We start from the raw sequence: 22,163 nt of genomic DNA on the forward strand, positions 1-22,163 counted from the left end.
AAGTCATACTGTTCCAACAGAATACCGTAAATAAACAACATTTCATACTTCAGAGAACATCATTACTTCTATCTTAAATAATACCCTTGAGGTACTAAATGCACTTGGTGAAATTAGTATTAAAGTAGACATGCTCTGTGATTTATTATTTCGTTTTTCTCTGTCAATAAGCTCTGGAACTTCATGAAATACACCTAAAGCACCTTTACCATAAGAAGTTGTGGTTTTATTTAGATCATACAACTCAATGCATTCTCCTCCAAGCCTCACTCTTTCAAATATGTATTATAAATAATTATTCTCTCAAATTAAGCACCTTAGGTAAGAAATGTGCAAATGAAGTCATCGCCTTTCTGTGGCAATTCAATTTCACAATCTGCTTTTTTTTTGAGCTTTCATAATTAAGACGTATCTGTATTAATTGGGTATGTAATGTTGCCGGCAGGCTGTTGCATCTCCAAAGAAGTTAGTCAACAGCCGTTTCTGGAGCCTCAGTCGGTCCAGGATGTAAATGTAGGATATCCCGGTAAAATTTGATAACCCTCCTTTAAGTCATGATTGCCATTTCCATTCCTTAAAACAAAGTCTGACACCTCTGAGGGGGTTTGGAGGGCGGCACGGTACAGTTTATTTTCCTCGGGTCAACTTTCGGCAAGTTATCGTCTCGCTTTTCAGTGCGTAGCGCTCACGGGACTTACAGTTGTCTTCCACGTCATTCCCTATCACCTGATCCCCCCGCCGTGCTCCGGTTGAGCAGATGAAACCGGAGCATCGGCGTTAACGATGAATCTTTCATCAGTGTAATATCGCCACGAGAGCCTAAGCGACAGCCGTACAATGGTCCAATGTTGTATTACAGCTGCTGAATATTCATGAGCGCCCGCCGCCCCCGCAGTGCCTCCCATGCAGATGGAATTCAGCCGGAGCCGAGCGCCACGCTCAAACCGCTCCCTTTCCCCAAAGTTTTTCTTTTTTTTTTTTGCGGAACGTGGAATTGATGTGAAACCCGGCGTGTCTCAATAATTCAGCCTCTTGCTCCGCGGCCTCCGTCGGCAGGGCTCGGCGGTCATGTTTTATTCAGCGGATTTGGTGGACGACGGGAAATGATCTGTCCGTCCTCGCGGCTCCCCGCCCCCCCGCTCCTCTCCCCGTCGCTGCGGAACTCAGACAAAGTGGACGGGGACGGGGACGGGGACGGGGGGAGGGGCTCCGACGTGCATTTTCTCCCGCCGCTCGCCCCGACGTCGGCCCTCGGCTGACAGGAGGCGGGATCGATGCTGTGTGAAATGAATGCCGTTGTGACACGCGATAAGGCGCGAACAACAGCGCCGCCCCGCACTTACCCTTCACCTCTGGGAGCGAGCTGCAGCGGCAGTTTATTCAAAAGATATTCGGCTAGGAGTTTTCAAACGCTTAAGAGCCGAGGCTGGCTGAATACTGATTTCCTGTCTCATTATTTATGTAAAGGGGCACAATGTACAGAGCTTAGAACGGCGCTAACCCCTCCTCGCATTCGCAGGGGCCACATATTTCGATGCAAAATTTAGTCAACAGAGTTTCAGCTTAGAGTGCTCAGCACAGAAAAGTCTGCCTCAAGCAAACTGAAGGGTAATGTGTTCTTATTCGCTGTCTAATCATTATGATTTTTGTAGCACCGTGGATCGTAAGACACCAACAAAAATCAGACCGTGCGCCACTTGAATGCAAGTATAGGCTCACGTTTTTAAACTTGAACCCCAGATCTGCCAGTCTGTTGTTTAATGGTGTCTGGTAATACCTGGGCAGAGAGTAGGGACCCTCCATAACTCATTCTTCGGTTTAACACTCCGTCTTTGTCTAAGATTGGAGATATTGATTTATGTCTGAGAGTGCTTTTAACCTCTCCCACATGTCACGCGCTTTCTTGCTCCGTGGATACCTTCTATCTGAAGTCCCACACTAGAAACACGCCACTGAAGGATTCCCCGTTATATCCTACATGTCTTGCCGTGTGATTTATGAGCCGACCGAATTTTCAATGCGCATCACAGACGTGAGAAGGGAAATCATGATCCGTTAACCGACAGCCATGGGTAGAATCATCAAGCAACGCGATTGGCTGCGATGCTTCATTTGGCGTTCCTCGGTGGCTGACATTTTGATTGATGAGTTAAAAGAGGCTTCTACCTTCTCAGGTGTGGTCAGCTTCATGAAGGGAGAAATTTACAGAGAGGTTTTTTTTGGGGGGTGCAGGGGAGGGGATGGTGTGTGTGGGGGGGGGGGGTGTTGGTTGCAGAGTTCATTAGTGGTGTGAGTTTAGACACAAAGGCTACTGGTGGAGCAGGAACGATCAGTACAATGGCAACCCCAGTATGGGTCGCGTTGCCTTAATTCAATTCCCTGTGATTAAGAAATAAACCCTCGGTACACACTGCGGAACATCTGTGCTGAGTCTCCAAGCTCCCGCGCCTGCATAATTACACCGCCATTACCCCACTGCGCACTGCTTTACTGTATTATTCCCAGGGCCATTACAAGCACAGGGCCGTTACTCTCGGAAATGAAGCAGAACTGGACGACACAGGGGCCGCTCTTTTCCCTCCATTCATTCCGGGGGGGGTTCCGATGGAAGATTTGGGAGAGAATTCACTCTGAGGGTCAAAGGTCAACATTTAGAATGCAAAGTGGAAAAAAATAATAAAATCGCACCTTATCTGTGGTCTATAGGCACAGCAGAGAAATCCTTGGCCCCTTAAGAAGGTCGGAATACAATCGTCTCTCTTGGCTGGCAGCGTACACCTTTACCCAGAGAGCAAATGAAATCCATCTGGGGCCCCATGTCAATTGCAGTCGGGGGAATTAGTTCTCCAAGTGTTCCTTATCGGTCAGCCTGTACGTTCCCTCTCGCATGCTCTGTCTCTCCTGCAGTAATGAGTATCCACCCAATTTAGTTCCTTGTTTCTCCCAAGGAAGTAAATCCTCCTCTGCCCTTTGGATCAGAGAGCTCACAGCTCCCTGGCTGCCCGCCCACGACCTCCACTGGCAGTAAATGTATTCATTTTCTCCCCAAGTAAACCGGCTTCTGGCACATCTCTTTCTCTGAGTCTACGGGATAAGAGCTCTTACTCCTCTCCTCTCCTCTCTTCCAGCGGCTCCCAAAGGCCCCAAACTCCAGATGACCCCCAGCAGGGCGAAGGTAGGGGACACGGTGCGAATCGCCGTTGAAGGATTCCAGGTAGGATCCACTGGGGTAAGCGGATGAGGGGTCAGATTTGAAAGCGGGGCTTTGTCTGGTCGGGATGCGGAGAGCTGCCTGTGGTCCCAGTGATTTAGTCTATAGTGACCATTCTTAGGAAATTGGGAATATACAGAATGAGCCTGCCTGATCCATAGCCAACCATATAAATGACAGCTACAGACAGAAAGGGTTTGCCTTTCTGTGTGGAGTTTGCATGTTCTCCTCATGTCCATGTGGATTTACTCCGGGTACTCTGGTTTCCTCTCACAGTGCAAAGACATACAGTAGGTTAATTGAGAAGTCTAAATTGCTCGTTGGTATAAGTGTGTGAGTGAAAGGTGTGTGTGCCCTGCGATGAATTGGCAACCTGTCCAGGGTGTATTCCTGCCGCTGGCCCATTGCATGCTGGGATCATGCGTTTCTAACTCCCCCCCAAAACCACAACCCCCCACTCCACACCCCATGACCCTGACCAGAAAGAGTTGGTTAGATGATGGATGGACAGAAAAGCTGTATGGTGAAAACTAGCACTTGCACACAGATTACAATTTCAGGAATGTGTCATATAAGCATGAAATCTCATGTGATAAGTCAGCCATTTTAAGCAGCTAAAAGCTGCTGACGGGCAAGTCAGAGGCTCTCACACATACAGTATACAGTGTTTTTGGCTGGGAAACATTCATAGTTTTTTGCACCTCTTCTGTGGGGAACAGGAAGTAGAAAAAGAGACTGAGAAGAGAAACTGGATGTTTGTGTTTCTTCGCGCCGTCTGCGACTCTCTCTCAGGGTTTTTGACACGCGGAGCCGAACTCAGCGGCTGCGTATCCATCTTTGAGTCGCACGTAAGCCGTCTCCTGTCAGCCGGTCAGTGACCGCATACACCTGCGTGGAGGTTTTCTGCCCGTGCCAATAAGCCAAGCGGGGAGATTGCCTGTGCGTAGCTATCGGCAAAGTCATAAAAAATACAGCGTAGAAGAAATAAGCCGCCCGACACAAACAGGTCAGGTGCGAGCCCCCTGTCACTGTGACGGAAACGATACGGCAGCAGAGGTCACGGAAGCTGCCCAGGTGCGAAGTGGATTGTTCTAATCCTGATGGGACTCGGATGAACCAGAACGCAAATCCTGTTTGTTATTTTGTGCGGGTTTGCAAGGAACAGGGAGGTGAGCTGCGCTATTATGCTTTCTTATTCTATTTTTTTATTTTTTGATGGTAAGCTATGTGAAAGGCAGTGATCAAAGGCCCTGCTGTCGCCCATGCTGATGAACAGGCAGACTCGCCCTATGCGTTCTGACACGGCTTTACGAGTACTTGAAGTTCATCTTCGATTACCGTTAAGAATGGTAACTATAAACAGGCCTGGCTAACATGGAGCTAATTTGGACCGTCACGGTTCGAATGCATAGACATTTAAGACATATTTCTCTCATCCTTTGGCCCTGTTTCAAATTTAGATCAGATTGTAGTAGTTTTGATGAACAAATACATTGCATTGTGTTTTCATTGAGAAGACAGTAAAATATATCCCCTTGGGTCATTTTTTGTGTCTAAATCTGTCTTGCGGTGTCAAACGTTTGGCTTGCAGCTTAATGGCGAGCTATTACATTTAATCCCCCTCGTTTGGATTCAATGGTTCAAATAAAAATTTAGAAAAGAAGGAAAAATGTGTGTTTTTTTTCACTGAGCAGCTTAATTACACTCTCATAGCCTGATGGGGGATATATGAAAAGACTGGATCTATCTGACCACTTAGCTTGTGATCTTGCCGTGACCCGGTGCAGTGAATCTGCGTCCAATCAGAAAAACTCATTCCACTGCTGTCATAAGGTGAATGTGGAAGCACGTCGCCATGCGGCAGCACTGACATTTCATGTCGGTTTCCGAAAGGTCACATGGACGGCGCCCCCCCCACCCACACCCTTCAGGCAGGTGTCAGTCAAGTGACACAGGCCATGTCTCAACTTATCTAGGGGAAAAGTTGCAATCTTGAGAAAGGCTTATACCATTTTTGTTTGCAATATTTTTTCTCTCACTCATTCTCACCTACAAGCTGATTGATAAACTGAACGGACACATTCAAGCTAGAAACCCACTTGGGTGACCATTTCGTGCAGTTGCATCATGAATTTTCTTTTTAACATGCATTTAGACACACACACACACACACAAACACAAAAAACACTCCCAGCTCACTGTGACCTTTCCTGCAAAATACATCAATCTCCCAGACTTAGAGTCACAGATGAACAATGGTGCTTCCTGGCCAGATTCACACCAACCAGAGGAGAATAATACAAAATTATTTTAGAATGTGTGAAGTGTCAATTCATTTTAGTGATTTTCTGTTATTTTTGAATAACTTATAAATTCTCATTGCGTATCATAACTCTCCAGCAGCTTAAAAAAGACTGGCCAGTGAACTGCTTTCCCAATGTGAATGTTCAAAATGAGCTTGTCCAGCAGGTGGAACTGTTGGAAATTGACAGGGGTAGTGAGAAGAGGGCCTCTTCTATACAGGGATAAGCCTGCAAGTCCAAGGCCTTCTGTCAAACCTAATGTACCAAGTGCAGGGATCTGGACTATGTGAAGCTCAATGAAAGTGCTTAAAATCAGTTCAAAGTTCTGCTGCAGAATGGAGTCATTTTGTTTTATCTGCAATTCACCTTACACCTGAATGTACAAGAAAAGATGTGTATCAGTGTGTGTTGAGTAGGGTAATGCTGGGCTTACAAGACACAATTTTAAGCAGGATTTAGCTGTCTGGGACAAATTATTGGAGGTCGTAGACAAATTCCGCAAACCGGACCCTTGTCTGCCACTGCAGGTCATGTAAACAAGTCAGAGACTTGCAATCAGGACCCGATCTCTCAGTCTCAGACAAGCCCCAGACCGCCCGATATTTTTAAACTTGTTTCTTTTTCTCGGCGCCAAATCTGCACTGCTCTTGTAGTTTGAGCTGTGTGAAGAGCTTTACGACTGGTGATCAACAACAAGCCATGTGGAGGAAGCCGGAAAAAAACAGCAGACTAATGGCATCATAGCCTTGAAAAAACACAGCGCCCTGCATTCTTCATTGACGCACAAGATGGGAGGGAGGCTGGCAGCAACATGACTGCTTTTTTGGCGAGACAACAGATTTGGCACGATCAGACAGAGCAGCAGCAGAACGCTTGCGTATTTAATGTGTGAAATATCGGACGTTGATAAGAGACCGGAGCTCAGTCAGCCTCAGCTTTAGAAATGTGTCTTCTTTTTTAAAAATGTACCGTGACGTGTGTTAAGTGTGTGCAGTGCTATGTCTGCAATACAAAAATGTACAGGATAGAATGTTGGGTAGTCTAAGCTGTACAGCGATCTTAGATTTTGCTGGTTGTGTAGTCAGATTCCAGCATTAGTCACTTTCATACAGACTCCTGAGTGCTTTTTTTCTCCTTCATTACAAACCTGATTGACACCTCCCTTCCCAACCTTCTCCAGAACGAGGTGTTTCCCGAGCCCCTCTTCACTTGGACGCGCGTGGGGGGGCGTCTCCTGGACGGGAGTTTGGAACGGGACGGGTATGAGCTGGTTCTAGAGCGGGTGCCAGCCGAACTTAACGGATCCATGTACCGCTGCACGGCTCAGAACCCCCTCGGCTCCACAGACACCCACACACGCCTAATTGTGTTTGGTGAGTTTGAATTCAATCAACGTGAACCATTCGCTTTTCTTACAACAGAGAATTAGTGTAGAGGGCGACTTGGATGTCTTAAGAAATTCAGTTCAGCTAGTTGTGCAATCACTGACAATAAAAGAAAAAATAACGCTTGGCTTTATTTAATTGACATTGCCTTCCCTTTTAGATAACTCAGTGGTTTTGACTGAGGCCTTGCAATAATTACAGCCCTTGTACAAATGAATGGATTGAGTGCTTGTAGAAATTAAAAGTATTAAGCTTTGGTGTAAAGTCAAAAAAAGAAAGTGAATATATTTGTGCCAAAGTTTTGCAGTTCTAAAGAAGGGCAAAAAAAGAAAGTCAGCATTTCTCAGAGGGTTCATAAGTAGTTTGTGCGACGGGTTCCCTATCGTATCAGAGCATTGCTCTCCACAATGAAGTGGGAATTAATTTAGCTGCATTTTCCTCAATGAATAATTCATGCAAACTAAGTGCATGATTAATAAGTTATAGTATTATTAAATTGCTCTATAAATCTTCACAAGGGTAGATGGGAGAGAGGAACGTGACTGTGGTTCATGCGACCAGAAAATCCAACCTTCTTCAGCCGCGGACAAATCACATGGCTGTACTCAGTAATGACCGCTGTTGAGCGCTTCAGTGGTATTTAAGACTAGCATAACTCTTTTCTTTGAGCTCCTACATAATTTGTTTCCAGTACATTTGTCTCCATTGAAAGACATTTTTGGAACAGGACTATTTTAGATGAGGGTTATTCTTTTTTTTTATTATTTAAAAAGAAGATAAAAGAATGCCAGAGGAGGAAATTCAGAATGTGAGTGATTACTTTGTTGTTGTTGATGTAACCGGAGTTACTGATTCCAATACTACATTATGAAGTCCAGTAACTTTTGCATTAGTTTTTTTTTTTTATATATGTTGCATATGACTTAATTCTGCTATATATACCTGTTTAATGTACACATGCACTAAATTTAAATTTGGTAATTGGCAGACCTACCCTCTCTACCCTGAAGGGTTTTTAGAAATCGACATTAACATCAGAACTCCATATTAATGCCCATAATTTTGGATGAAACGTTGGATGTCAGGTGTCCACATACTCTTGGCTGTGTAGTGTATGAGTAAACACCCCCGTGCAGCTCTCTGCCGTTCTTCCCCAGGAGCAGTGAACCTCCGGCTGTTTGTCTCAGTCTAGGGCTAAAGCAGATTTTGCTCACGGGTTGGAAAAGCAAACAATAATGATACGGCAGCACCACCCCCCAGTGTGCTGTGTTCCTGCCCCCAGCGCTACAGCACAGTGATTAGGGAGCTCCACTTGCAACCGCATGGTTCTTTGTTCTCAACCCATATGAGGTGCAGGTGTTCCTTTGAGCATGTTACCTGAATTTATTCTGTAAGCATCCATCTGCATAAATGGATAACATGTCACGACTGTAAGCTGCGTGAGATAACATAATAAAGCCAGCCTAAGTAGCTCATCTGGTCTGGGAAACATGCCTCTGTTTATATCCAATCAAACAAGCTGGGACCCCCATGCTGGGAAGAACACTCACAAACAAATCTCATCTGCATAGATGGAAAACAGGATTGCCTGCAGCTCCGGCTCTGACCAGTGCAGACTCAAGAAGGCAGCGCTGCAGAGGCTGACTCCTGTGTGTCGCAGGAATCTGCACAACTTCCAGAAGTCTAAGAATGACGTGTCATTCTTCTTGTCTTTTTGTTGCCATTCTTTTTGTCTATGTCTCTTTCTCTGTCATGTTCTATATTTACGTCTGCCTGCCTTTTCCTCCACAGAAAATCCCAGTATGATGAAGCACACTCAAAATCAGAACAGTAAGTATGGACTTTCAGGAGGGAGGAGAGCAGGGTTACTCATGAATGGACACCTTGAGACCTTGAGGTGACCTTGAAACAGCCTAAATGTGTTGATGGGCTGACTGCAGACTAGTGAAAGGGCGGTTTGTGCCATTTCCTCTGAATGCAGGAAAAGCTCATTGATCTATTACAGGTGCAGAGAGAAGAGGTGCTGCTAATTAAATCAGCTGGTGCGACTGGGTGCCGCCGCCCACATAAGAAGTGTTAGAACATTAACGCCATGTTTGCTTGGTGAGGCTCGTTGTTTGGGGCTCAGCGTGTTAGAACAATGAACCCTTTCACAGTCTCAGAGGTTGCACCTCCTCTATTATATTCTGCCAAACAGGACCTGCAGTATGTCCCCAGGACCACAGTGTTGCAGTGATGTATCGCGGCTGTTCCATATGGTTCATTGCTATTCATTTGCTTCGGTTTCTCAGTCTCGAGTGTAGCCACGAAGGAATCTTTCTCTCTCTGTCGTTCTCTCTTTCTCTTTATTCATCTCTCCCCTAATCGTTCTCACTCTTCCTCCTCCTCCTTTCTCACTGCATCTTGCTTACTTTCTCCCTTTTAATAGCTTTCTGCCTTTCTGTGTATTTTTTTTCTTTATTTTTGTCCCTCCACCCCGTGTGCTCCCTCTCTCTCACACACACTCTCTCATGCTCTCTCTCTTCTCTCTCTCACTCCCCCAGTCTCATTCAGTTTTGCTGTCTCTTCCTATTTTTCCTTTTCTCTCTGCCTCAGTCTCCGTGGATACATATTTGAATATGCAAATGTCTACCATAGCTTTGGAGCAGGTGGAGAACAGCAGGGGGTGGTTTCAGTATAGAGGCGGGATCTCCAGCATTCCGCACACACTCTCTATCTACCAATCAGCGCGGAGCACTGTTCTCGTGCTCGTCCTACCAGCAGCCCGAGGAAAATGAGAGAAATGTGGTGGTCGCCACCTTTTTGTTCCCATGATTCTACATGATTGGATAATTAAATATAATACATATTACATATTATTCATGTGGCGACCAATCCTCAAACTCAAAATTATTTTCCCAAAAAATGCTCATGATCCCAAAAACATTTCATAAATTAGAAGAGATGAAGGATATATGCGCTATGTTGATTATGTTACATATGATTATGTGTTTTGGCACTGTTTTTACTGTGTTTGCACAAGGGACTCTGATCATGTAGAACAAAAATGGGAGGGGTTGGTTATCGCTCAAACTCATGAATACAACACAGAGAAAACCTTGGGCTGTTATCTTGTATGTATTCCTGCATCACCAAGTGGTTGATGGAGCCTCTATTTAGACCCACATGTCAAACAGCCATTCAATGAATTACATCAAATCATCTCAGTTAATCACTTAATCGCCACATGATCTGGCATGTGAGAGGAATGACAGCAAAATGTCTGTTGACAGTTATCATGTTAAAAATGTCCACCGAGAGCAAAACGTTGGCGGAAAGCGTTGATTTATAATTAGCAACCTGCTCTACAATATATATACAAAAATATTGTTTTTAAGGCAAGCTGTTCACAGCAGGGACATAAATAAGAACAGACAGCTCTGAATGTCGTATTTAAGCAATGGAAAACGTCTGGTCTGGTCGTTAAATTTAATAGGAACTGTCAGTTCATTTACTGTCTCTTTTGTGTATTAATGTTGATGCGTGAAAACCTGCTTGTGGTAAGATTGGCATTGACAGAATTCATAACAGCTGACAAGTAGCATTTGACCTCCTGTGTTAAACTGGGAAATAACTTTTTCAACTATATCCATTTGGCATATTCTTTAGTGTAATTGATACATAGGAATAGCTGACCAACTGGTTCTCTGCGAGTTCATGAAAATCTGTCTGTTGACTGAGTCACTGGCATCTGAGAGAGGGTGTGTCCATGCATGTGCATACATATCTGCAAGCATGTGACTGTGTGTGTGCGTGTGTGTGTGTTTGTGTGCGCGTGTGTGCATGTGTGTGTGTGTGTGTGTGTTTGCGTGTGTGTGTGTAGTAATGAGAGTGCCACTGTTTGTTGCCGCTGTAGACGCTGCCTCCCACAAGGACGTTCTGGGACTGATCGTGACCGTGCTGATTCTCACAGTGACTGTGGAGCTAACGTGAGCCTCTGAAGCTCGCGCTCTGCCTGCCCTCCTCCGGTCCGTCTGTCCACCCGTCTGTCCACCAGGAATCAGTACCTTCACCAGGGAGAATTCCCTATTTGTTTTCTGGACAAAACGAAAAACAAGACAGAAGATAAAATGACATACAAGAAGGCAACAACAAAAAACACCTGCCCTCCCCTGTTTGTCTACTTGTCACACGTCTGCCTGTCTATCAATAAAATCCGATGTTTGAGAAAGGAAAAGTAAAAACTCTGGGCTTGGTTTAATTCCTTCAGACATAACCATGTTTGTTTTTGTACAGTCATCTTTGGAATGGTGTGGGCAGGCCCACCATTTTATCTCCCAAAATCCCACGGAGTCTCATATTGGCCCACTTATATTTCTATGCACCTCCCAGTTGGCAACAAGGCAGCCCTTCTAGAACATTTGTCCGGTCATATCTTCTTTCTTCTTGTTTTAGTATTTCTTCCTTTTCCCCCTTTTTTTAAAAGTGACTATGTTGGAGGAAACAAGAGGACTCTTTTCAGTGCTGTGAAACTGATGTCACTTTCCCAGTTAGAAGAACAGAAGACCCCCACCACCCCAACCGCCTTTTTAAATGTATTTTTGTGTACATCCCTGTAAATATATAAATTGATATAAAGGTTCAGCTTAGAGTGTTGGGCAGAGTGACAGTTTTGCCTCACAAATTTTCACAATTTCTGCTTGAACTGTATCGGCTCTTTCCTATGACTTCAAGAAACTCAACTTAGATCAAGAATAAACACTGAGTGCTGGTTTCCTAGACATGGAGTAAGCCTAGTCCTAGACAAAAAGAAACAAATCAATGAAGATCTCCATTGAAAAAAGGTTTTAGTTTAGGACTAGGCTTAATGTCTGGGAAAGCAGCCCTAAAATACTAGCTTTTCATTACTATAATTTAATTGTATTCAATAAATTATATCTGCTGTATGGCAGGTTTTAATCAAAAGCTGTTGTCTGCATTTCAGGGTCATGGTGCATGAGACGTCTGACAATTATTTCTCATTTCTCATAATCCATGTGGGTGGGCCACATTCAGCTGACCTGTAGTCCCATGTTTCATCTGTTACATATTATAGTAAGTGACCTGCGTTGTGTACAAGTTCCTTTTCCTGGCAAAATGTATCGCAAGTTCCATGTTTAGACGCCATTTTGATTTCAGCTGAGTGTAAACAGGGTGTTATTTTTTTTACCAGCAGTATTAAAATGGGGATTATGAATTTAATCTCGTGCACAGATGTCCTCTTTCAGAAAACATACTGCCCACATCACACCTGTGAGGCAAAAAAAAAACCCAAAGGAGAAATAAATGAATAAAAATCCAGTATGAAAAAACGCACAATGATTCAATTTCACACTTTTGTGACACTGTGACACCGCTCTCATCAACTTGAGTGTGTTATCAAATATCAGTAGCACTACGTTCGTCTGAATATTAAATATTGATATAAAATATGGAGTATTGTTTTGAGTTATTCCACTGTACGTGTCTTGTGTCACTCTGCTCATGTCATCTTCCTGACAGTGTGTAACAGTTCCCACATACTTAATCTTGTGTGTCCTTTTTCTATAATGGAGCATTACAGATACACACTGGGGTTTAACATCAACAAAATGGCACCTCATCTTGCCCATATTTTTAAATATTCTCTATAATCACATATCACAAAGCAAGATTGGTAGGCAGACTCAAATTAGGTCCATTCAAATTAATATGGAAAACTACTTTGTATGACAACAATCTAAAATGGTTGGATCAAACACTGGAGCTTTTTTTTCTTCTACTGAGCAGGATCTACATGAATAACACTAGCCATTAAAAAAATCACCATGTCATGTACCTCACCAATCAAAAATATTCATCGATGAAATTGAATCTTACAACCACCTTTCTGTGGTTGTTAGTATTTGTTAAGATCATTGGAGGAGTGTTATCAGTAATCTACGATTATATTTTCATTTTGGAAGGAAAACATTAGAGGGCATTTTTAACCCTTTTATATCCTTCATCTAGTTCATGCAGTTGCTAGTATCACTCCTTCTCCCCTCTCCCACTCCGTGCATAGTAATCCTGTCTCTTTTCACATTCAGAGGAATTGCAATTTAAGCTATTTTCGACACACGGTGTATTAAAGGATTAGGGCCCAGGATGTAGGTAGCAGGAGAGATTTATGGGTTTAGTAAAATCGGGAAGATGGGTGTCCACCCCCTACCACGTGCTTCTCTATTTTTCAGATGAGCTCTGGGTGGTTGGGCAAAATAATGAATGGAAGAGCACGTTTTATGGATGATCTTCTCGTGTACTATTATTCTTTTTTCGAGGATGTATAACAGCGTTGCTTCACAGTATATCTCCCCATACACATCTCCCCGCTTTTCACACTATCATTCCTCAGTTTGAAATCCAAACAGCAAATCAATCACTGCCATCAACTGTCACTTTTTGAAGCTGAAATACAAATGTTTGCTGGGACTGGTTTAAAAACCGACAACGATATGCATTCTCTTCTAAGGCAATGCTTGAAGTCGACTAGAGACCAGGCTAGAAGCACTGTAAATAGACCATATCCAAAAAAAATACAAATTTCAACCATGAGTACAAAGGTCATTAAGTAGTTTGAACCTGTAAATTAAAAGTGTTTGGGAACGATACGTACAGGCATCTTTGGATTACTTCACACCAACAGGGTTTGAAGTTCACACTCATCCACCAATCAAAAAGCTTAAAATTTACCATTGGCTTAACTGAATTTGTTTTGCACCCCAGTCTAAAGACTCACCATTCTGTGTGTCTACTGTGTGACACTTCTTTTGTCTTACTCTCAAGTTATGATTTGAATGTTACAGATGCAGACCAAGACAAGTTTTCCATTTTTTGCTATCAATAATTCTAATTTTGACTAGAAATTCATTCAAATTTATAATTCAAATTCTTAAGTCCAGGTGAATCTATAATCTTGTTACCTATGATGTTTTAAAAACCAGTTTAGATATAGTTTGAATACAGGCCTTTCAAATTGTGCTGTGATATCTCTGTTGGCATAGCTGCCAGTATTCAGGAGGAACCCGTGCCATGTGCCATTTGAACCAGTGTACACTCATATCACCGCAGTCTCTTTCCATCATGCCTAATGGGCTTTCACACATCTAGAAGCCATGCTAGCAGTTCTACCATGCTTATTCCAAAAATAAATTCTTTATAAAGAAAATGACAATGTGACAATTTAATTACAGCTTGAAGCATAAATATTGGATTTTCAGAAGCTAATATCCCTAGATAGCATAACAATGAAAAACCGCTTGATTGTGACACGAAATCCGCACAGATTTTAAATTCACCTCAGGCGTCTTATTTCCATTCTAATCAATTCCTTTGTGATGCTTAGGAGAGATAAGATAAGATCATACTTTATTGTCTGTTAGCAGATAAATTTGGTTTACGTCCAAAAGGCCCTCCTCCTTGCAACATGCAATGTTTTAATTCCTCCTGTACATCACATGTACACAATCTGTGTGACAGTTTTCACAATAGATGCTCTGAATTACCATCTAATCTGTCACTTAGACTCTCTCTCTCTCTCTCTCTCTCTCTCTCTCTATTTCTCTCTCTCTCATGGTTCAGAAGCCCTAATCTAGAGAGTACCTAGCACTAATTCAAGCCTGGGTCGCTGAATCTTAGAAAACAGCCAGTCAATACTGGATGTGCAATCTATATAACAGTCGTACAATACTGTACACCCATTTGCCAATAGTATAAAAAATAATGGTTGACTTAGGAAGTTTGAATTTGTTTTCAGCATAATTTCCACTAATGCTCTTCAAAATATGGGGGAAGGGAGGTGAAAGTGTTTTCTGTTATAAGAGCTGCCAGCTCATTCGTTGCGAAATAACCATGAGCGCTCCGCCACTCAACACCTGAGAGGCAGGCGGTCCGCAGAGCTGTCTTCAGCCAAACGCTGGTGAATTATTCACCGCAGAGTGAGTCTGCTGACTCTGGCCCTCTTTGTCCTCTTCAGCAGGAGCTGGGATCGGGTGACTCACAGGCTTTCCGCACCAGAAAAAGACTGCTCAAGTATCCATGTGACACTTCTTCCTAGGTCACCTTTTCACCACCACTTTAAGACCTCCACACCCCCGTGAAGTCTGCTTACCACCCTGCTCCGAACCGAGATAATGTATTTGCAAGGCAATTAGAAGAAGGATTTGTCTGCACAATTGCGAAAAACGGTGAATATCTCATTGAAATTCGAAGCATGTTTGCCTGGATCGTGTCTTGTTTTGAATGCAGGGGAAAAGGAAGAAGGGGTAACACTCCAAGCTCTTATTCACAAATAGGGGCAGTCTATATATATATATATATATATATATATACAGACGGCACTAAAGTCAGAGACCACCGTTTTGTATATTCAATTTCTAGTTAAATCGGCCATTCAGTGGGAATTTTTTTTAGTGTCAGACAATAATGTAATTTTCCGTTATATATTTAACGAAAAATTACAGAAAAGTGTCCACCACTATATATATCAAATCAGTTTTGTCTAATCTTTCTTTTGTGCACCCTACTATCACTAAGTCTTCCATTCTTCCAATCAACAAACAAGTTAAAGCTGTCCTCCCAACAAAAGTTGTTATCAAAAGTGTCAATGACATTATGTTAGAAAGAAACAATCACCCAAACACACCTTAGCTGCCTTGTAGATTTATCTAGATTGTCGTGTGCATCTCAAAATAGTAAAGGGGGTATTTCTGATGAGATTAGATACAAAATAAGATTAGATATAAGATATAAGGACTGTGAAAGTCAAAGGAAATTAAGTGGGGGAAAAAACAGTTTCCAAAAATGTTCAAAAGATTCAAAAGATTATTGCAAGATACAGAGAAAATGGGACTCCTAACAACCGTGCAAGAACTGGTGGACCATCAAAACTATCATCATCATAAAGACAGTATTTTTAGATTAGATTTACTAGACAGTAGATTTTATCTTTGAGAGACAGGAAAAATTCCTGCTACACTCTTACTCCAGATCTGAAGAAATCCACACGTGTTTCTTTCGATCTTTCCACGGTGAGAAGACACCTCAGTGCTGTGGGTCTGAAAGGATGTGTAGATGTCAAAAGCCACTACTGATTAAAAGCAAGCAGGTCTCCTGAAAAGGAAGGAAGCTGTGATAAAGGAAAATGGTGGACTCGCTGTACTCCACAATTTTAGATTTGTGATCAAACGATTCATATGTGGTTAAAGTTCAGATTCTCACCTTTTATTGAAAGGTATTTTAATCCAATTTGATTTCACTGTTATGACCTGGTCTAAGGGCAGACCGAAACAGGAAAAAGGATAAGGATAAGGGATAATGAGTAAGAGAATTTGAACTGCAGACGAATGAGTAACTCCGGCCCCTATCTAACTATCCAAAACTAAATAAAACCTGACAAATTTTTTGAAGGGTGGTTGCTAGGCATGTGGCGGCTTTGAATGCTGAACTTCGCGACAATTAGTCTGTAGTCTGAGACCAATAGTCCGAATAGCGTATCCCCAATAGAGATTTAAAATTCCACCTGGAGTACCTTATAAAAAAAATAATAAAGTAACAAGGAAAAGTAACAAAATACTGGCCCATGGAAGGATTTGTAGTCCAGCTCGGAACACTCCATCGAAAAAAGAGATACTATACAGCGAGCAGAGGGGTGTCTGAGGTAGAGAACGAGCGAAGGGTTGAGCACAAAATCCACAGGGCAAACATACCAAAAGGGATAAGGCAAGAATCAGAGGCGAATGGAAAGAGTCAGTGGTCAAACACGAAATCTAATCAGCAAACAAACCAGAACGGCTGGACGAGAATCGAAATCGAACAAAATAAGGTCAAAGACACAAAGTCAAATGAAGCAAAACACCAAGCACACGTTTGAAGAGCTAGTCTCCATTAGTAAGTGGCACATGGTGGCTTTTTCAAACAGAGTACCCGGAGACTGAAACGACCAGTCAGATGACGAACCAGATAAACAGGATACACACGCAGCAGAGACAAATGTAAACACAAAACTTTATGACCGGTCATAATATCCACCATGTAGAAATTACAGAAGTTTTTATACATAGTACCCCCTGTTTATGGGCACCATAATATCTGGGACAAGACATGATCCATAATTTAGATTATCGTCTTTTCCCAGACATTATGGTGTTTCTGATTAGTCAGGTGTGTTCAGTTGCTTCCTTAGTGCAGGTATATGAAAGCTTTCAGTCTTTTGATTGCTTTTGGAGTCTGCTATTGACATTTGTCAACACGAGGACCAGAGTTGTGCCAATGAAAGTCGAGGAAGCCATTATGAGCTAAGAAATACAAAAAAAGGCCTAAGGTTGAGAAAAACGGTGACATAGGCAAAACCTTAGGCTTACCAAAATCAACTGCTTGGAACATCATTAAAAAGAAAGCACTGGTGAGCTGTAGATAAGTTAAAAAAAATCATTTTTGTTTGCATTGCAAAATTGTGCATGTTTTATCAACAATATTTAAAACTGTGGGTACATGTACTCTTCATTCTCTGCACTGACTCTTGGAGAGAATTCATGGCAAAGATCACATACTCGCAGTTTACACAAGTTGGATAGCTGTAATGTTATGCCTAATAAAATGTTATGCCCAAAAAAAATGCATGCAGTTACATTGTCTAATCACCTATATTTATTTAATCAACAATGATTAATCAACAAATGAGCCATGAGTTTTTGAATAAAACTAATTTAATGTTTTATATTAATCTTTAATGTCTTTATTGTCTTTAGAAAAGAAGTGTTCACACTGCAGCTGGACATTGATTGCATGCACATGTGAAGCAGAGTACTCTCATGCACAAGGGACACGCACTGTTACAACTGATGTGTTGTCATAAACACTATCTGAGTAAATACAAAGTACTTTATAGTAATGACATTTACTGTAGGCAGGGAATTAAATGCAGCAGAAATTAAGTTAGGACTAAAATATGACTAAAACTAAAATGCATTTTAGTCAAAAGACTAAGACCATGACTAATTCAAAAACTGTTTGCTTCTGAGTTTATAATGTATATGATGTTACTGAATGAAGCAGGCTTGAAAAGCAGCTGGCCAGAAATGCTATATGGTAGTCTTTGTGAAGTCTGTTCACAACGCCACAAACTCTGATCTAGGAGATTGTATTAGTATTCTGTTTAGTTGGTCTCATGGAATACCTTGTAGGTCCATTTTTTGTCATATTTTTACATATATTTACATCTCTCCCCTCAACAACTAATAAAGTTTGTCTAGAACCAGCTCATGGCTGTCAGGTGATTTCTGTCAGTCACCTTAGGGCAGCCCCACAAACATCTGCAACTACACTTATGTGTTATGGGGGCTTCAATGATTAAACTCACAATCGATAGTCTGTCAAACGCTTGCATTTCTGAATTTCAATACAACAAAAAATAAGAACATCATTCGTATCTGTTCAATCACTCCATGATCTTTGTTCTGTTTGCCATGGTGCAATTAATATTCTCTCCCCATCGCATATTTGTTAAAGTTATTCTATGCATCTATGTAATACACACTGTGACACTTATATTACCTATCTACTTAGTGAACAGCTAACACTCTGAATCAGGGCAGAGCATAGACTGTAGATGACACTATTTCAAAAGCATATTCTTTATTTAGACAGCTGATTATTTTCTGAAGCAATACAGGATAAGTGAATGTCTCAGAGGTACGACAGTGACTCAAACCTACTAGAATGTAGGCTCAACTTAATCACTACAAGATATTGCTACAAAATTCATTTTATGAAGCGCACTGGGATTCTTCATTTTAAGACTGTGTAATGTGAAAATCATGACACAAAATTTAAGGTACAGCTCTTCAACCAGAGAGCAGCTGAACATATGTATCCTGGCAGTGGAGCATGTGCCTTTGCCTATGTAAACAGTCAGATCCTGGTCATTACACTTTTTATAAATAGAGACTATCAGCTTCTCCCTCCCTTGAGGCAAACTACAACAATCCAGCACAGTGACTAAATCCACAACCGTGTTGACATAGAGAAGCACATTTATTTAATGTGGACTATAAGTGCCAGTGACCGATAGTTAAGCCTAGCTGTTGAACAAGAAACAGACTAGCTGTTAGTTCATTAGTAGATGAGCGAGATCGTATAAAGAAACAGAAAATATAAAAGATAAGTGTTGGTTTTCAGACGTGCGTCTTTTGTTCGGTGTGCAACCGGGGCGTCACCCAAATCCTGCCCAGCATCGAGAGAGGACATGCAAATCGGGAAACAAAGGCACAGGCTGTTCAGGTGTCGGGTTCAGGGCTGAGTCCCCGGGGGAGAGCAGCAACGCGGGCATAAATGATGCGCTAACAGGGTGAGTTATCTCAACTTCCAAAGATGCGAAGAGGACACTTGTGACAGGTGGTAACCCCTCCCACCCCTACCCATCTTGGACATGCGAGTGGCAGAGGACCTCTTAGGTATCCAGGTCGATACACAGATGTTGGCAAAGCTGGCTCTATCCGTAGCCGGCGTGCTGCTCGTGTCCTGGGCTTACCGGTTCTACAACTCCAGGAGGTGGCACGTACGACAGGATGGTCCAGGGACCCAACAGGCCGACAGGCTAGGAGCGCACCGGGAACCGGACGCAGGTACGTCCTCAGAGGGCTCCGCTGACAACTGTGAGGAAGAACTGCTCCGATCGAATGAAGTCTCACCCAGAGAAACATTGTTACAACAGTGCAAGCATTCACCCAGAGAACCTCCAAATATACCATCACCTGGAGAGATGCCATTAGAGCAGTGCATGCACTCACCTGAGGAACCACAGAATATACCGTCAGTTGGAGAAACATTTTCAGATCAACATGAGGACTCACCTGGGGAACTTCACAACATACCATCATCTGGAGAAACGTTTTCAGATCAATATGAAGACTCACCTCCGAAGCCTCAGAATATACTGTCACCTGGAGAAACCTTTTTAGAGAAATACAAGTACTCATCTGTAGAAACTCAGAGCTCAGCTTATCTGGGCCATGTCGAGCCTGACGTAGCAATTGTAAGAGGAGAAGAAAACCTGAACCACAATCCAAACCTGCCAACGAAGGAGAGTATGGTGCGACATGATCCCCCCAAAATAAAACAGACACCAGTGGCACATGACCGCAGCACCCAGGGAGCTCTCCACACCAACTGCGAGGAGGCAGAGGGATGGCCGGATGCTGATCTTGTTCTGGACACTTCTCTGTCTCCCCCTCCCATGGAAGACCTGGACCATGTTGGGGTGAGTCCAACTGGGAGGCGATCCCCGTGCAAGCAAGAGAGGCTGGAGCCAAGCACAAGCATGGGCCAGGAGCTGAGGCAGGATCTGGGTCACCTGGCAAACTCCTCCCATCTTCTGACCAAGGAAGAGGTCAGGACAGAAGGCACAGATTATCTGCAGGAGAGGGATGGGGATGCCCCAGTTGAGGCACACGGGAGCACCTATGACAACCACATACAGTCCTCATTGCAGTCAGTCTCAGATGAGAGTCTGTTGGCCAGCCCCTCCATCCAAAATCTCATTGGTGAGCTCCAAGAGGATACTACGTCACATGACCCACTGAGCCTTAAGCAGCCAGAGGTGAGTTGTTACCATGATGGCAAAGCCATCCATCAGTTGAGCCATTCCCTTACCCCACCTCTCAACCTGCAGGACCTTGTTCTCCCCTCTGTACAGGAGCACTCCTTCGCAGCCAGCCTTGACCCCCCTTCCCCTGGACGGCAGGGGCTTGTGCGAAAGGACAGCTACATTCACATTGTAGAGAATGATGACCTCCAAATCCCTTTCCTCAACCCTAGGGCTTCTACATCACCGAGCATGCTCAGTTCTCAAACCCTGTCTTCAGAAGGCCCGTGCTCAAAGCCCCATAGTCCTGTAAAAGATCCCACAGTCCCCGGTGGGGATACTTCTGAAGAAACAGGACTGGAGGGTGCAGAAAGATTGACCATTTTACAGATACCCAAAGAAGGAAGCAGTCCAGAGCTGGAGAGATTGCAGGGAAGACTAGACCTAGGAAACTGTCTTCATACTCTCAGCCTGGCCAGGAAAGAGGGACATGCCAGCCTGCAGCATGCTGCTCTTAAAGTCATGTCTGACAACTACCTGCAGGTCCTACAGGACCCAGGGCTGTATGGAAGCCTGAAAGGAGGGGACAGGGACTTGATCCAAAAGCTGCGGACAAGGGGTAAGCGGTGCCTGGTGGTGGCTGACTTAGACCAGCAGGACTTGGTGGGGTCAGACTCTGGCCTTCCAAAGACATCGAGCAGTCTCTATTACTACGATGATCTCAAAGATTCCTGGAACTTCCTGTGCCCCCTCCCTAAGGAGGTGGTGTCCAGGGGCTCCGCCATGTGTGTAATGGACAACTACCTCTTTGTCACTTTGGGCTGCCAGGGCTTGGGCCGGGAGGTGCAGCCATCAAGGAGGGCGTTCTGCTACAACCCGGCCACATCCATCTGGAAGGAGATCAGCCCCATGAACGAGGCCCGGCCCCAGTGCAAGCTGGTAGCCCTGGGGGGCTACGTGTATGCCATCGGGGGGGAGTGTCTCAGCAGCGTGGAGCGATATGACCCCCGGACAGGCCGCTGGGCCTTCGTTGCTTCCATGCCCAACGACACCTTCGCCGTGGCCCACCGTGCCACTGTCTGCAATGGGGAGCTGTTCGTCTCTGGGGGCACCCTGAGGTACACCCTGCTCCGTTATAACCCAGCCACCAACACCTGGAGGCGGAGCCTGATTGTGGGCAGTAAGGAGAGGACCATCGAAATGGTAGCAGTGAAGAACTTCCTGTATCGGTTCGATGTGGGCTCTACTTCTGGTGTCAGCGTGTACCGCTACCATGTGGCCGCCCGACTCTGGTACGAGTGCTGCTCCCGGAAGCTGCCCCGCTGCCTCGCCTTCCAATGCGCAGTCATTGATGATGTCATCTACTGCGTGAGCCGGCAGGCCACCATGAGGTTCCTGGCAGACGAGGTCTCTCCGGCCTTCATTGCTGAGGACTTGAGTGTCCTTTCTGCAGCCAAGGGCACCCTGTTTCCATTCATTCTGGTGCTTCCTGAAATGGAGGCTCTCCAGACCAGTGTTTAACTATAGATGCTTGGAGAAATTAAGAAAGCGAAGGGGTAAGAAAGCTTTTTTGTCTATGTAAATCTCATCCAGGGCCATTGCAGCACAAAATACACAAAATTAGCTGTTTTGAGCGAACAGTATCA

General features: G+C 43.8%; 2 protein-coding genes across 2 annotated transcripts in view; both read left to right on the top strand.

Moving 5' to 3' along the window:
* LOC118210492 (immunoglobulin superfamily member 21-like) overlaps positions 1–12,119 on the top strand; it is a 173,585-nt gene extending 161,466 nt beyond the window's left edge. The window contains exons 7-10 of the mRNA XM_035386694.1: positions 3,129–3,229; positions 6,695–6,887; positions 8,691–8,729; positions 10,795–12,119. Coding sequence (XP_035242585.1) covers positions 3,129–3,229; positions 6,695–6,887; positions 8,691–8,729; positions 10,795–10,871 — 410 coding nt within the window. The 3' untranslated portion in view covers positions 10,872–12,119. The remainder of the gene's footprint in view (positions 1–3,128; positions 3,230–6,694; positions 6,888–8,690; positions 8,730–10,794) is intronic.
* Positions 12,120–19,362: 7,243 nt separating this feature from the next.
* On the top strand, positions 19,363–22,158 carry LOC118211931 (kelch domain-containing protein 7A-like). The gene has a single exon (XM_035389519.1). It carries the CDS (start codon positions 19,363–19,365, stop codon positions 22,036–22,038), a length of 2,676 nt encoding a protein of 891 aa, XP_035245410.1. The 3' UTR covers positions 22,039–22,158.
* Positions 22,159–22,163: the final 5 nt, after the last annotated feature.

This window comes from Anguilla anguilla, chromosome 13, assembly GCF_013347855.1.
Source record: "Anguilla anguilla isolate fAngAng1 chromosome 13, fAngAng1.pri, whole genome shotgun sequence".
Lineage (NCBI taxonomy): Eukaryota > Metazoa > Chordata > Actinopteri > Anguilliformes > Anguillidae > Anguilla > Anguilla anguilla.

What these genes read in the sequence shown, in the direction of transcription:
- LOC118211931 (XM_035389519.1), top strand. Translation starts at nt 19,363, where the DNA reads ATGCGAGTGGCAGAGGACCTCTTAGGTATCCAGGTCGATACACAGATG.